Source organism: Saccostrea cucullata, unplaced genomic scaffold (genome assembly GCF_032062105.1).
Source record: "Saccostrea cucullata isolate Sc308-1 unplaced genomic scaffold, CSIRO_AGI_Scuc_v1 ctg439, whole genome shotgun sequence".
In the NCBI taxonomy this organism is placed as follows: Eukaryota; Metazoa; Mollusca; class Bivalvia; order Ostreida; family Ostreidae; genus Saccostrea; species Saccostrea cuccullata.
Window position 1 is genome coordinate 98,338 of NW_026928938.1, and position 15,053 is coordinate 113,390.

General features: G+C 30.8%; 2 protein-coding genes across 2 annotated transcripts; both read right to left on the minus strand.

Moving 5' to 3' along the window:
- Positions 1-4,593: 4,593 nt before the first annotated feature.
- Positions 4,594-6,734, minus strand: LOC134279309 (uncharacterized). The gene is made up of 4 exons (XM_062761670.1): positions 6,650-6,734; positions 6,443-6,487; positions 6,086-6,190; positions 4,594-4,921 (listed from the first exon to the last, which is right to left on the minus strand). The coding sequence occupies exons 1-4, from the start codon at positions 6,683-6,685 to the stop codon at positions 4,727-4,729; spliced, it is 381 nt and encodes a 126-aa protein (XP_062617654.1). The 5' UTR covers positions 6,686-6,734; the 3' UTR covers positions 4,594-4,726.
- A 3,521-nt stretch (positions 6,735-10,255) lies between these two features.
- On the minus strand, positions 10,256-11,793 carry LOC134279311 (uncharacterized). Its single transcript, XM_062761671.1, has 4 exons — positions 11,690-11,793; positions 11,500-11,544; positions 10,973-11,077; positions 10,256-10,602 (listed from the first exon to the last, which is right to left on the minus strand). The coding sequence occupies exons 1-4, from the start codon at positions 11,723-11,725 to the stop codon at positions 10,387-10,389; spliced, it is 402 nt and encodes a 133-aa protein (XP_062617655.1). The 5' UTR covers positions 11,726-11,793; the 3' UTR covers positions 10,256-10,386.
- Between the last annotated feature and the right edge of the window lie 3,260 nt (positions 11,794-15,053).

Here is a 15,053-nt window from a genome sequence, read left to right on the forward strand (position 1 = left end):
GCTTTTCTTGTATAATTTTTCCTAGTATCCTATAATTTTAAAGAAATAAATGACATCAGAAATCATAATCTGATTTAGTATAATGTATTTGAAAAGATATAACATTGCAGTGTAAATGGTTAATGAAGGTTACTCTGCGAGTAATTGAAAACATTTTGTAATGCTTTAAAATTAAAAAAAGAGGGGAGGATTTAGTGTTTAGAATTGAAGTAAGAGTATCAAATGAAATGTATGGAGATTACGAATAGTATTTAAGGATCAAAAGTCCATTCAAGTAATACAAAGCAGGAGCAGAGTAAACACGGGTCTCTAAAACATTAAAGATGGGATCATGTACCATGAGCATTCCCTGCCGACCGTTCACACCCGGTGTGTGCTCATTGTCGTGATCGGGAAGCAACGGCAGAATCCGTCGACAATGATAGCTTAATAATTAGTACCAAAAACGAAATTAAAAATAGTATTTTATGACTCGTATCGACCATTACATTAGAACATAACGAAATGAGGACTTAATATCTTTGTTTCATCTTTGTCAATCACTTACCTTGTTTTAGATATTGTTCACACGTAGAGCATGCTATTGCATACCGAATCGACTGGGAGAATAAACCCTGTATACAGATAATAAAGGTATATATATTGCTGCAGAAGTAAGAGAAGTTGACGATTGAAGAGTTCAAGTCACAATGGTTATCCTTCAGCTTAAGTTTAATGTTAGATTAAAATTAACGTCTATTTCCAGTTAAATATCCAAATATGAAACAGGTTTGTCAGACTTTAAGATATATTAATTTTATATGAAAATGACGAACAGTATTCAATATGTTTCATGCTTAAAATCAATACGTGTAGTAATTAACTTTTAAATCATAATCAATGAATTTCAAACCCCTGATTTCAGTTGTTTGGTTAAATTCACATATTTTGTTTGTTTTCTTGAATAAAAAAGTTATTTTCCAAAAAAAAAAAAAATTCTTAGTAAGTTGTAAAACTAAGAATCTTATGACAACAGTGATGAATTAGCCAAAAGTCTTACTTAGTTTTAAAATTGGTTATGGACAGAACGAGCTTTTGAATTTTTTAAAAACATCAACGCCATAAAATGATGTACATTTAGAGTAAGATATACCTTAACATTCTACGTACATTGTAAATAGGGAAAAGTGATGGTGGAAAATCTAGTCAATCCATTTCTTATTTAGCCTAAGCTATTAAACCCTCAATCAGAAAATATAATTTTTTTGAGTTCACTAAGAAGTATAATGAAATATGTGGAGAAAGCAAACATAATTCGAGCTAAAAAGTCATTAAACAATCCAAAATAGGAGCAGAGCAAACACGGGCCTCTAGGACATCAGAGGTGGGATCAAGTGCCATGGAGGAGTGAGCATCCCTTGTCAACCGGTCACACCCGCTGTCTGCTTGGGAAATCCCAGGAAAATTCGTGGACAAATCTTTGAAAATTGGCCTAACAATCAGTATGAAAAGTCTGTCAGCTTTTGACCTTATAATAGAATGTATTTGCTGACAAGGTCATTATATCGACCAAAGAACTTACGAAATAATGACTTTCAACGAGTCTGCTGAAGATGGTACAAATGATTATATTTATAAACCATTGTTGAATTTTTGTAATTACAAAAAATTCGATAATATTTAAATATATTTCGTGATAAACAGTGTCCATAATATGATTTTAAAGGTCTGTGGAGAGGGCTGCCAAACTGTGTCGGAGGAATACAAGTTTTTGTTGGACATTATCCTTAGTGTACTTTAGCTTAGAATCAGAATGATCTATAACGAGTATATTTAATTGTGCGAAACACAAAACTTCCATTTTTACTTTATTTATTCATTTATTTTTTGAATATTTTGTTTTTACCTTTTCCTTGTTGAAATTTTTTTTACAAATACAAGTCACAGCTGCAACTTCTTTTAATAACATTTTAATTTTCTAAAAAAGAAAATGAACTTTTTAGGGTGAAGAAATAAATGCAAATAATGATTCTTTTTCAGCATTTATTTTAATCTGAACGTGACATAAATCAAGGTCTCACTGATCTATTTACAGGACGCAATGTTATGTCTCGTACAAAGCATGTCAGGGCTTATAAGGTCAAGGAATGATATGGCATAATATTTCTGTATAAGAAGTCATCTTAATTTAAAATATATGTTTTGAAATATTACATATTATAATTTATGAATATTCACATCAAGTACTAGTATATTGTCTTGACGAATAATATACACCACACGCCTATTTTAATATTAATTAAAATAGTTTGAAAGTAAGTTAATTGTGAAATTGGACAGTGTGTAAAAATGAAAGTTTATGGGTGATGATCTAAATACTGTTGTTAAGAATTACTGATTAAAACACTTATGATTGAAATTTTAATTTTTTTAATGATTTTTTATAGCTTTTGTGATAGTCTGAGCTTTTTTAAAATTTTGTTTTAAATTTTGCTTATCTTATCATTACATTTGTATTATTTTTTTGTTTGAATGTTTTTATTTATTTAAATTTTGTTTTCTTTTATTTTGAGATATGCAAAATAAGAATATTTTTGCGAACTGAAATACTATAAACTACAATTCTAACGATGTAAATTTTAAAAACGTATCTTTAGTGCACGCAATAATTCTGTGGACTACATTATTGTGTGGGACTGCGGACTACATTATTGTGTGGGACTGTGGACTACATTATTGTGTGGGACTGTGGACTACATTATTGTGTGGGACTGTGGACTACATTATTGTGTGGGTCTGTGGACTACATTATTGTGTGGGACTGTGGACTACGTTATTGTGTACGAAGGACTCAATGTTCACGTCATAGAAATATGACGTTCCTTCTCCCCGCAAGCACTTTCTAGCGCGGTACAAGTTTCTCTAAAGTTATGCGTAAATAATATAAAGACGTAATATCTTATAAGATTATAACTTCTTATTTTATGAGATTTTAGCAAGTATAAAATGGGAGGTAATTGTCCTTAAATTGAAGATTAAATAATTATATTTTCGAAAGTGTGTGAAAAATGCATGATTGCGGGGAAAAGAGTATACTGTGAAATCACTAATTTTCGTTGGGGGGGGATATATAATATAACTACTGTATAATTCTTCATTACGAAATCAAATCCCCATGAACCAATATATTTTCTTCAAACCACGAAAGTTTGACCCCTCGAAAATATGTGATTTTACAGTATGCATGATTTTGCGTTAGAAACAGGAAATGGTATATGCGTTAAAATGCATGACTGCGGGGAAGGGGGTTAATGAAATGTTCAGTTATGTCATAAAACAGTCACATCGTGATCAATGTGATTTCGTCCCTAATAAAAAATTCTATAGTAAAGGATAATTAAGTATAGTTTACTATGGTTAACTATAGAAAAATCAATCAAAGTTTTTACTATAATAAATCAAAGTTCCAAAGTTTTCACTATAGTAATTTAAAGTTTCAAAGTTTTCACTATAGTAAATCAAAGTTCGAAAGTTTTCACTATAGAGAAAATCAAAGTTCTAAAGTTTTCTTTATAGTAAATCAAAGTTCCAAAGTTTTCAATATAGTAAATCAATGTTTATTAGATTTAAATCAAATTTAATTTGTTTCAATTTTTTTTTTCGATTTTTATTATCATCATCCGTACAATTTCAGAGAGATGTAATCTTACCCCTGTTATGATGCGAAATGTAATAAACCAAGATTATTACATTTTAGTTATTACATTTTGTGTCAAGATCAACGCAAAATGTAATAACATAAAATGTAAGAATCCCGGTTTATTACATGTTGCTTTGTTATTACATTTCGCGTTGTAACATACCCCTCCTCTGTATCTGATCCCACCTTTGGTATTAAGTATTTTATTGAGGCTTTGTTTATGTCATGTGTTGTGAATAAATATGTTCGTTACATTCAAGTTTTCATTCATTTATTTCTCTACCCATTGTTGTGAGATGTGTATTGTTTCATTATGTATATAATTAGTGACATTAAGTTTCTTGAACATTCCAGAGTGGTCAACATGTTCGGTCATTTTATCAAGAACATTCTTAAATTTTGTATGTCCAGATTGTTCCAGTAATATCATGTTTTAACAATTTCTAGAATATTCTAGATTTATATTACTGTATAAATACCCTGTCAATTCGATGCATAGAGATACTATACTTTGTCGTATAAGCACTATTGAGATATAAATGGGATATATTTTCACTGGGACATTGTGTGCAGCAACGGACACTCTGATGTATGTATTTTAAGATTCTTGCTAAGTTTGTACTTTATGTTTGATATATTTATTATATATTACTGTAAATAAATTATTGTTAAGTTTAAATTGTGTTATTGATCTTTGCTGGCATTTCGGGTAATTCTGACCCATAACATCATAAAAAAAATTCATAGAAAATTCTGAAGAAGATTTTAAACACAAGTTGAACTCCAAGAAACCGGAAAATAGAAATTTCTCAAACCTCTGAATTTATAAGTCGTTTTTACTAGTATTTTGTGTAGAGTGATTTATTACTGGGAGACAAAAACATTTCTCATTCTGAAATTTTAGATAACGTAGAAAAAAATAAAAACACTATTTATTATTCTTTTAAAGAAATACAGCTTATAGATATATAATCCTCAACAATCACTCAAACAAATACGCTTTACAGGATGTTGAAACACTCCTCAACATGTCCAGTCAAGACACGCTCATGGCATTGCACTTGAAAGAGGGGAACCGGAAATGATTGGCATGGAAGATGAAGAGACACATCCGGTCTGATCGAATCCGTATACAGGTACGGTAGAACACGCGGTCTTGATCTCTGAGGTGAGGTGGTCAATGCTGTGATGGCCGACTTCATGGATATCTGTGCTACAGTTTAGTTTATCGATCATCTTAGTCTGGAAGAGATAGCAAGCACGAAATGTTTAATCTTTTAACTTTTAAACAAATTAAGAATAATTTTAATTCTTAATACAATTCCATACCCATATTCATGGGAGGAAGCGTTGCAAATATCTATATTTTAAAATTTTTATGAGGTTATTTTTATTAATAAAAAAGAAAAAAAGGAAATGGAAATGTAATTGAAAAGAGAGTCAACAAAAATAAAACAGGATTTTTTTTTTCTCACAAAAATATATTCAAATGAGTATAACTGTTTTTAACGACTTAACTTGCCGTGCTAGACTAAAAATACTAATAACAACTGTATTTGTTTTATCATGTTCGTCATCTAAAAATGAAATGATTCTAACTTGTTTGCAAACCTCGCCCTTAATTATGGTTGATTACTTTAACCAAAATCATGCATCAAAAACGAAGAAAAGCCGCATTTCAATATATGATTTGTAAATTTGTTTTGTCCTTTTTGTTAAACGTCTTTTCGATAATTTTTATATTCATATAGAGACGCAACTACCTGCCGGTATATGTTTATATTTAGATAAATCTATATTCGGCACCTAAGACCAAGGACCAGGGAGAAAGGAGAAATCTTTTTCGTGTCGGTATTTACTGCAACACGGGATCTCGGTTAATAACTTTTTTTCCGAAGGACCGGTCTCAGGTTCCTCTATAAGGGATGTAAACTAGCCAGATAAGGACCAATTCCTTATTCCATGATTCAAAAGTAAGTCCCTTATCACTGCGCCACGTGAATTACATTTTAGAATGAAATATTAATTACACAATCTTGACAATTTTCTGACGTTTTGGTCTAACGTTTACGAATGCAAATGAATTTACTTTATGCAAATTGTAATGGCTTTATTTTTTTAGGAGTTTTTCTATGTTTTTTCCTTTTACCCAATCGTTCGGGGGGAGGGGGTGTACATGTTTTGCTTTTGGTTTGTAATTTTTAAACTTTGAAGCACAATTTACTGTTCATTTTCTTCACATAAATAATTTGTTTGATTTCAATCAATGAGAAACGATTTAAAAACTCCTTTACAAACACAAGATATGGAAGTGAGAGCTTTGTTTTAATAGTATGGTTTCACAATTGAGTGCAGTGCATCGGAGTTTTTAGAAGATGCATGAATTCAAAGTATAAAGTAATTTACCTCGAGAGCTGGTCTGAGAGCATCATCATTAGAATCTTGCGACTCCTGGTGGTTCATGTGATACTCGTAACATCCTGTTCCTGGCCGTACAATGATGGCTCTATGCTAAAATGAATAACACTGTGTTCATATTGATAGTTTGACGTAAAATTCCCCGTCGGAGAACTGTGAATTATGCAAAATGTTTTCTTGAAGATTCATTGACTCATCATTTAGTCTAAATTGTGAAAAAATCGGAAAAAACGTTCAATTCATTCAGTGAGTAAATATAAAAATTTTAGAAGAGCAACATTTTTTTAAATACTTGTAATGTTAAATATTAACAAACATTCCAAGTTTTTATTACAATGTACTTACATGTTTCCTGTCGTACAAAACTTGTTCACAAAGAACGTAGTTCACCTATAGAAAACCAACCGTGATGAAATTCTTTCAATGCGATTAAAAAAAGTATTTTTATTTATTTATTTATTAATTTTTTGCAATTGAATTTTCAAAATCTTCTACTTCCATTTATTTGATATAAAAAATCGGATATACTTTTATAACATTATTAACCCTTACCGCAAGCAGTAGTGCGAGGGCTGTCAATGTCTGCATTCTGACGAAGTGAGGTAATGATGAAATGATATGTTAAATTTATAATCAGTATATTTGTCCATGAGAGCAAAGGGTGTCACACGAAAATGATAAGACGCTTAGTTCTGTCTTATAAAAACCGAAACAGTTCCTTGATTAGTTATTAAACTTAATTATAAGCCCTTGAATCACCAATTTGATCTACAACTAGTCTCGAATGATTTTTACTATATTTTATACAAATATATAATAAAAAAGGAAAACATAAAGTTTGTTGCATTACCACAAATTCTGTTTTAAGTTTATGAACTGAGGCCTGATGGAATACGGTAACAATGAACAGTAGTCAAGATCAAAAATCCATAAAACAATAAAATATAGGAGCAGAGCAAACACGGACATCCAAAACATCAGAGGTGGGATCAGGTAACATGGAGGAGTGAGCATTCCCTGCCGACTGGTCACACCCACCGTGTGCTCCTTGTCATGATCAGGAAATAACGGAGAATTTTGTCGTCAATTCAGTGCATGAATAAATAATGGACTGACAATTAGTATGAAAAACGTCAGCCAGCATTAGACTCAATGATAAATTGAATTTGCTGAAAAGGTCATGGTATCGACCGTAGAGCTTACGAAATGATGACTTTAAAGAAGACTGCAGATATGTTTGTTTGAGCAACTTGTTTGTCAATAACTTACCTCGTTTAAAAAAATTATACGTAATGTATACTCTTGCGTATCGAAATAACTGAGGTAATGAACTCCGTATGCAGGTGATGAAGGAGTATTGCTACAAAAGTAAGGGATTTTGACGATTGAAATGTTAAAAAGTAATTCAATTTATCCTGGAACTTGGTTGTTAGATTACCATTAACGTCTTTTCAAGTATAATTCCCAAATATGAATCAGATGTGTCAGACTCTGTGGTATCTATCATCTCAAGCTGACCGGGATGTATTGTATCGAAATAAGAATGGAAAAAGCCATTAATATTGTTAATTGTTATTTCAGCATATTTTAGAGATGTTAGAGATGGCGTAAATTAGATGCAGAATTTCAAAATTCTCATGAACTTTTAAATTTGTTTGATATTTTTTTTTAATTGAGTGAGATCTAAATGCACGGCTATTTTATACTTTATAATTAAAAAGGTGAAGATATCGAATACAGACCAATCTCACGAAAACTACTACAATTCGGTGATCAAGGAATGAATCCCAGAAATTCCAGACATGGGATCAGGTTAATAGGATTATACACTAATGAAGGTAAAAATAAATAAAAAAAAACATTGATTGATCTTTATCAACAATACAAGTCTGTGAGGTGGATATAAAACGCAAACACCTGAAATTTACAGAGGAAGGATCAGGTGCCAACGAGGTAAAAACATCCCCTGTAGATTGGTCCCTTCCGTTGTGAGCCCTTTGTATTGATCTGGTAGACGAAAAGTTCTGTTTTCAAATTTACTATAGAAACAAATCCCTAATGATTTGTTAGGAAACAAGGCAGCAAAACAAAACAAAACGATCAAATGATAGTTTATATTTGCTCAAAACGCCCTTATAAAGACCACAGAATTTACAGAATACTGACTCCAACCATATACGGGGTTTATATACATTACAGTTAATTCAATATGCCAAAATATGCTCTATGTATGAACAATTCTAAAACGAGGTGAATTATTTAAAAACCAAGTTATACAAGAAAATCAGCAATCTCATTTAAAGTTATAATTTTGCAAGGCCTATGGCCGATACAAGGACCTTGTCAGCAAATACAATTTATCATCGAGTCAAATGCTGATTAATGTTTTTCAAACTTATTGTTAATCCATTATTTATACACTGAATTGACGACAGATTTTTCTGGTATTTCCCGATCATGACAGAGCACACAGCGGGCGTGTCCGGTCTGCAGGGAATGCTCACTCTTCCATTACATCTGATCCCACCTCCGATGTTTTGAAGGTCCGTTTTTGCTCTGCTCTTATTTTGTAATGTTTTATGGCCTTTTGATCCTGAAGATTGTTTGTTATTTCCGCATGTTTCACGTAGATTGTTAACATATCTTTAACGCCAACTTTTCTAACAGTTGTCTGTCTTGTTTTAAAAAAATATCCTGTTGGAGATATGTTCTGGACAAGTTCACTAACTCAATATTTTCTTCAAGTAAATTCTGTTTCATAGGAATATAAAACATGTCAGCTAAAAAAAAAAGGCAATATATTAGTGTACAAGGGAGTCTCTAGACCCTTTTTTAGAAGTTCTGGTAACCGAAGACCGCATAAGTGTTATCAATTAGGAACTCAAATATCCGTTTATTATCAACTTAAGAGTACTAGAATTTAAAAGAAGAGTGTTCTAAACAACAGATTTTGTTGTTGACAAGATAGGAATATTTTCAGCTTACACTTTTTATTGAAGAAGCAGTTGTCTGTAATTTCAGATCTATTGACTTTGATATTGAATACTGTTCGTTATCTCCACATCCTTATAGAAGGCATAGTTTTAAAAATATTTATTATGGCATCATTTTCCGCTACTTTATGTGATAGTTGTTTCTTAACTTTTGGAAAAAACAAAATAAAAGTATGTTTTTTTTTTCTACAAGTATTACATAACACTCAAGGAATTAACATATTTATTTATTCGTAGATTACTTTTTTTGTTTATTTTCTGTACTTATTTTTATAAATAATTCGTGCTATAATATATTAGTTATATTAATCAGTGATACTTGTCTTTAAGAGTATATTAATTATTTCCTCTGATCTCAACCTGTTGTCTTGAAGATTTGATGTTTTAGAGGTCAGTGTTTGCTTTGCCCTGATTTGTTTTGTTTAAATGGAATTTGAGCTTTAAGGACAGATGATACAAACAAATTTTATCTTTGGAGGAGACTTAATATCATGTCACAAGTTTAGAAAAGTTGATAATTCTTAGAATGTTTCCTCCTAAAAACTGGAAAATGAAATAAACTTGTAAAATATTACTAATATTTCAATAAAAACAAATATTTGGCAAATCACACTCAGTAAAGGTTTACAGGTGAAAACAAATTTCAGAATATGTTAACTTGGTGATAAAAGTGTTATATAAAGTTTAGAAATAGATACCGATCCAGGTTAATTTTATGAGGAAATGCAAAATAGTAAAAATCACCCTATAATATATGAGCTGATTTTTACCAGTTTGCATTTCCTCATAAAATTCAACTGGCTTGGTATATTTTTCTCAGGTTTATATTACACTTTTAACACCAAGTTAATACATTCTGAAACTTATTCTCATCTGTAAACCTTTACTGAGTGTGTTTTATCCATTTTTATAATTTAATTGAAATATTAGTAATATTTTCCAACTCTATTTCATTTTCCAATTCTTAGGAGAAAAAATTCTAGGAATTATCCACTTTTCTAAACTTGTGACATGATATCAAATCTCCTCCAAAGATAAAATTTGTTTGTATCATCTGTCCTTAATACTGTTTACCCCTTCATATTACAGTCTTACAAATTCAATGTCTGACGCACCATCATAATTACGTTATAATAACAGTCTGGATATATAAAAAGAATATTATTTAATACATGTATTCGAACAAGATAAGACATTCAACTGTTTTTTATATTATAACACAATGAACATGATAAAGAGTAACTCCATAAAGTCTTCTTGATTTATCCTGGCAAAACTGCGACTTCAAACATAGGTTTATGGCATAGATGAACTGGGAGCAGTTGATGGCATATCAGATGTTGATGGCATATCAGATGTACCTCCAGTAGTACACCCAGACCCGGTCTGATCGAATCTGTAAACAGGTACTGAGGCGCATGCGTTGCGGATTTCTGTGGTGAGGTGGTCTATGCTGTGATGGCCGACTTCGTGGATGTCGTTGCTACAGTTTAGTTTCTCTATCATTTTAATCTGGAAGAGATATCAGAAATGATCTGTCTTTAAGTTGAATGCAGACTGACTTTTTCATATTCATTGTTAGGCTATTATTGTCAAACTTCATAGAAAACGGATTTTCCCGTTTCTTCCATCATGGCGATGAGCACACGACGGGTGTGATGCGACAAAGGATGCTTACTCCTTCATGGCTCCTGATCTGACCTCTGACAAATTTAGAGGTGTCTACATGTTTTGCTCCTAATTTGTATTGTTCAAATAAACTTATGTACATGTACATGCTTACTGTTAGCTGTCTTCCTAGTTTATTCTTTTAAAAAATCTTATGTCTTTTGTTTTTCAACGTGCACTAGAAAATTAAAGATGCAGTTAATAATTAATTTACCTCCAGGCCTGGTCTGAGAGCATCGTCATAAGAATCCAGGGTCTCCTGGTGGTTCAAATGATACTCGTAACATCCGGTTCCGGGTCGATAAATGATGGCTTTATGCTAAAAAGATTGTGTTAAATGTTAACAGTTCTGAAAATATTCTTTCAAATTTCACATTTAAGAACAATGCATAAAGACATAATGAGAACATGTTGAATAAAACTGCATTTTTAAAATGAATTTTTAAACTCAATTACAGCAAAATCGAGCCTGTTTTATAATTGCATGTTCTTTTATGTACAAAGATGACGAATAGATTAGGCGGGTCTTAGTACAATAGAGGTACATGGTAGTCGAGGAATCTACCATGTCTACCTTATCATTATAATAGGTTGTAGATATATTTATAATAACATTTATAAAACGTTTCAATTGGAAGAGATACAGTATCAAAAATGAATATATTTCAAATTTTACGCATGGTTTAAGATTATTCTCAATTGAATAATATTCTAAATTCTAAATCAGTAAATTATACTTACATGCTTCTGGTCATACATAACTTGTTCACAGAGAACATAGTTAATCTAAAAATAATGGGAAACATCAGAATTATTTCACAAACACTATTTTTGCTTACAAAAAAAATTGATTTTGCAAGAAAAAACTTTATTTAAAACAGAAGTGCTATTTCCTATAATAAAATTTTTAAAAAATTCTGAAAAGACTTACGGCAAGGAAGAAAACGAATACTGCGAACGTCTGCATTTTGTCAAACTGACCTATGGGTGTATAATGCTATGTCTATTTTATATTACGATTTTCTGTGAGATCATGATGTATCTTAGATGAATGATAAGACATTAAGTCTTGCCTTGAAGTCTGAAGCTATTTCGTGATCAGCGTGTTATTTAACGAAATAAAATCAGCATTTAAGGTCACCAACTTCAATTCTTGAATATTTCTATTGTTAATAATCTCTGAACTTTTGTTTATATTCTGGTTTTGAATTATTTGTCGAAGTCTTCTTTCGAATTAAGGTACTTTCGTGAGTGAGAAACTTTTTAATGAAGTTTGCTGCTTGTTTTACAGGAGAGAGAGAGAGAGAGAGAGAGAGAGAGAGAGAGAGAGAGAGAGAGAGAGATTGAAAAATATATCTCTCAAATATTCGCTTTGTTTATATTAAAAACAAGGCATTAGTCAGAATCAAATTCATGAATGTTAAGGACGACATCAATGAAATACGTAATCCTCAAAATAAAGAAGTTTGACAAACATTATAGATATATATTTGGTTTTATGTTGCAGAATGTAGTCCTCAAGATATTGTACCACGTGTTCTTAACGCCTAATCACTTGCCTAATATATCACAACTAGAGCAACCTCGATGATAACGCGGAAGGTTATACATGATAGCCGGGTTTTCATTCATAATTACATTGATGTCATAGATGGCAATGTCGTGCGTGAAAGATCTAGTGAATTTAAGAGGCCCAAGGTTCTCAAGATAAGGAAATCAATTTCTTTAAGGATACTAAAAACTTTGGATAATTTTTTAAAAATGACTTAATATTATGTTTTCCCGGAGTGTTCTACTATGAAATCCAACATGCACAATCATATACCATGTCCAACATATTTTACTTCGCTAGGAACCACTGGAACCATGTACTGGAACTACGTTTTTATTTTTGTAGCTAATGATGGAAACTTTTACAGAAAATGTAAAATAATATGCTCAAAAGTGCATATTATATTGGTTTTGTTGTCGGTTTGATGATTTTTAAAAATTTACATAAGTATGCTTTTTCTGTAAAAATTAAAACGATTTTACACGAAACTAAATCAATAGATTGACTAGTTCATTTTTTTATGCTGTGTTACCGATTAAAACGAAAAATTGTATGTGCATAATTCGATAATGCAATAAAGATTTTTTGAAAGTATAATTAAAGTGCAATTACAAGTCAATTTTAAATACATGCACTTTAAACAATGTTAAATATTTCAAAAATGTATCACTTTGAATTATACTATAATTATAACATATTCCCCAATTTCACAAAATTCACGACAAATAATAATACTTGCCCTGTGGAATTTTAGTAACGCAGCTACATTAATGCTCCTCGGTTATTACGAGATGCCATTTTCAAGATTTTTACAAATAAGTTATAAAAGTTCAATTTAGGCACATGAATTTGAAAATCTAAAAAAAAAAACCCTTTTACTAAAATGAACCAAACGAATGTCCTGTATTTTCAATCGTTTATAGACACCAGTAAAATCATTTTTCAATAAATTAACAAAATGAAAAAATCTGTAAGTAAGTATTTCTACTTTTATCTCACACTTAAACGTTAATCAGTCTTATCATCAAAATCACTGGTAAGAAAACACCAATACTTTTTTTTTAATTTTAAATACATCGTTCACTAAACAAACACATTTTACACTTAAACGTTAATCAGTCTTATCATCAAAATCACTGGTAAGAAAACATCATTACTTTTTTAAAAATTTTAAACACATCGTTCACTAAACAAAAACATTTTACACTTTAACGTTAATCAGTCTTATCATCAAAATCACTGGTAAGAAAACATCAATACTTATTTTTGAAAATTTTAAACACATCGTTCACTTAACAAACACATTTTACACTTAAACGTTAATCAGTCTTATCATCAAAATCAGTGGTAAGAAAACACCAATACTTTTTTTTTTTAATTTTAAATACATCGTTCACTAAACAAACACATTTTACACTTAAACGTTAAGAATCAATACATTTTTTTTTAATTTTAAACAAACGTGTCTGTATCTAATTTATCAAAACAACACGTAAAGGTCAACATATTTGCTGACCACTAAAGCGATGAATTAGAAAACTGAAAAGAAATCCCCTGCAGTTTTTTTTTTCATTAGCAGTTAAAAGAATCTAGCTACTTTCTATGACACTCTAGTGCTTAAGAATGATATAGTACTAAGTCATTATTTATCATAAAGGACATGTCTATACACGGGAATTTGAAATAGCTAACAGATTTTTACGAATAAATTTTTTTAAGTTTTTAAGTTTTCCGTGTCCATAGTTATTAGTAAGATGAGTTGAAAGAAGACGTACGTAATAAGAAGAAAATATTTATATGTCTTGGGGATTTATTTAAAAGTTAGGCTATTTTAAAATAAGAATTCTTGAAAATTAAATCAGTGTATCGAGATAAACAAATTAATTTAAAAAAATACCCTATGTTCAATTCACAACCTCTTCTGATGACCTCTTTAAAAAGCAATAATGAAATGAAACAATACATCTATATACATGTACACTGAACAAAAGAATTGAAGATTGACCTTCACTGCATAAAATATTCAACAAAGTCAAAAATGTTTCACTTAGTTCTCATGTAAGCATTATTTTCCTATTTACATATATATCAATTTCAACAATAATTTACCTATATGTAGGTCAGAAATACAGGATATGACATTTACATCCTACAAATAATATATCTTTTTTTTTTTTAATTTGTCCCTGAAGCCCAAACATAATGAGATAAATTATTATTAATAATATCCATCTACCTACATGATCTATGTGGAACAAAGATAACACTTGTTTATTCTAAGTTTAATATTTTTCAAAGCGAGAATGACTACTAAGTGAGATCTTAGAATAAAGCATATGGAGATAAGAAACTGTATTCAAGATCAAAAGTCCTTACAACAATAAAAAAATTGGAGCAAACACGGACCTCCAAAAGATCGGAGGTGGGATCAGGTGCCATGGAGGAGTGCGCATCCCCTGCCGACCTGTCACACCCGCCGTGTGGTCCTTGTCATGATTGGGGAAAAAAAGGAGAAATCTGTCGTCAATTCAGCGTATAAATGATGCATCAACAATTAGTATGACTCAATAAATTTCATTTGCTGACAAGATCATTGTTTAGAACTTACAAAACGATGATTTTAAACGAGTCTGCTGATACCATTGTTTCATCAACTTGTTTGTCAATAATTTACCTCGTCATAGAAATTTTTCATACGTAGAGCATATTCTTGGATATCGAATCAACTGAGATATATTATTTC

What these genes read in the sequence shown, in the direction of transcription:
- LOC134279311 (XM_062761671.1), bottom strand. Translation starts at nt 11,725, where the DNA reads ATGCAGACGTTCGCAGTATTCGTTTTCTTCCTTGCC. An exon ending in TTATGTATGACCAGAAGCAT is followed by an intron (nt 11,078 to 11,499) that starts GTAAGTATAATT and finishes CAATCTTTTTAG; the next exon opens with CATAAAGCCATCATTTATCG. An exon ending in CTCTCAGACCAGGCCTGGAG is followed by an intron (nt 10,603 to 10,972) that starts GTAAATTAATTA and finishes TATCTCTTCCAG; the next exon opens with ATTAAAATGATAGAGAAACT.
- LOC134279309 (XM_062761670.1), bottom strand. Translation starts at nt 6,685, where the DNA reads ATGCAGACATTGACAGCCCTCGCACTACTGCTTGCG. An exon ending in CCCTCGCACTACTGCTTGCG is followed by an intron (nt 6,488 to 6,649) that starts GTAAGGGTTAAT and finishes GGTTTTCTATAG; the next exon opens with GTGAACTACGTTCTTTGTGA. An exon ending in TTTTGTACGACAGGAAACAT is followed by an intron (nt 6,191 to 6,442) that starts GTAAGTACATTG and finishes TATTCATTTTAG; the next exon opens with CATAGAGCCATCATTGTACG.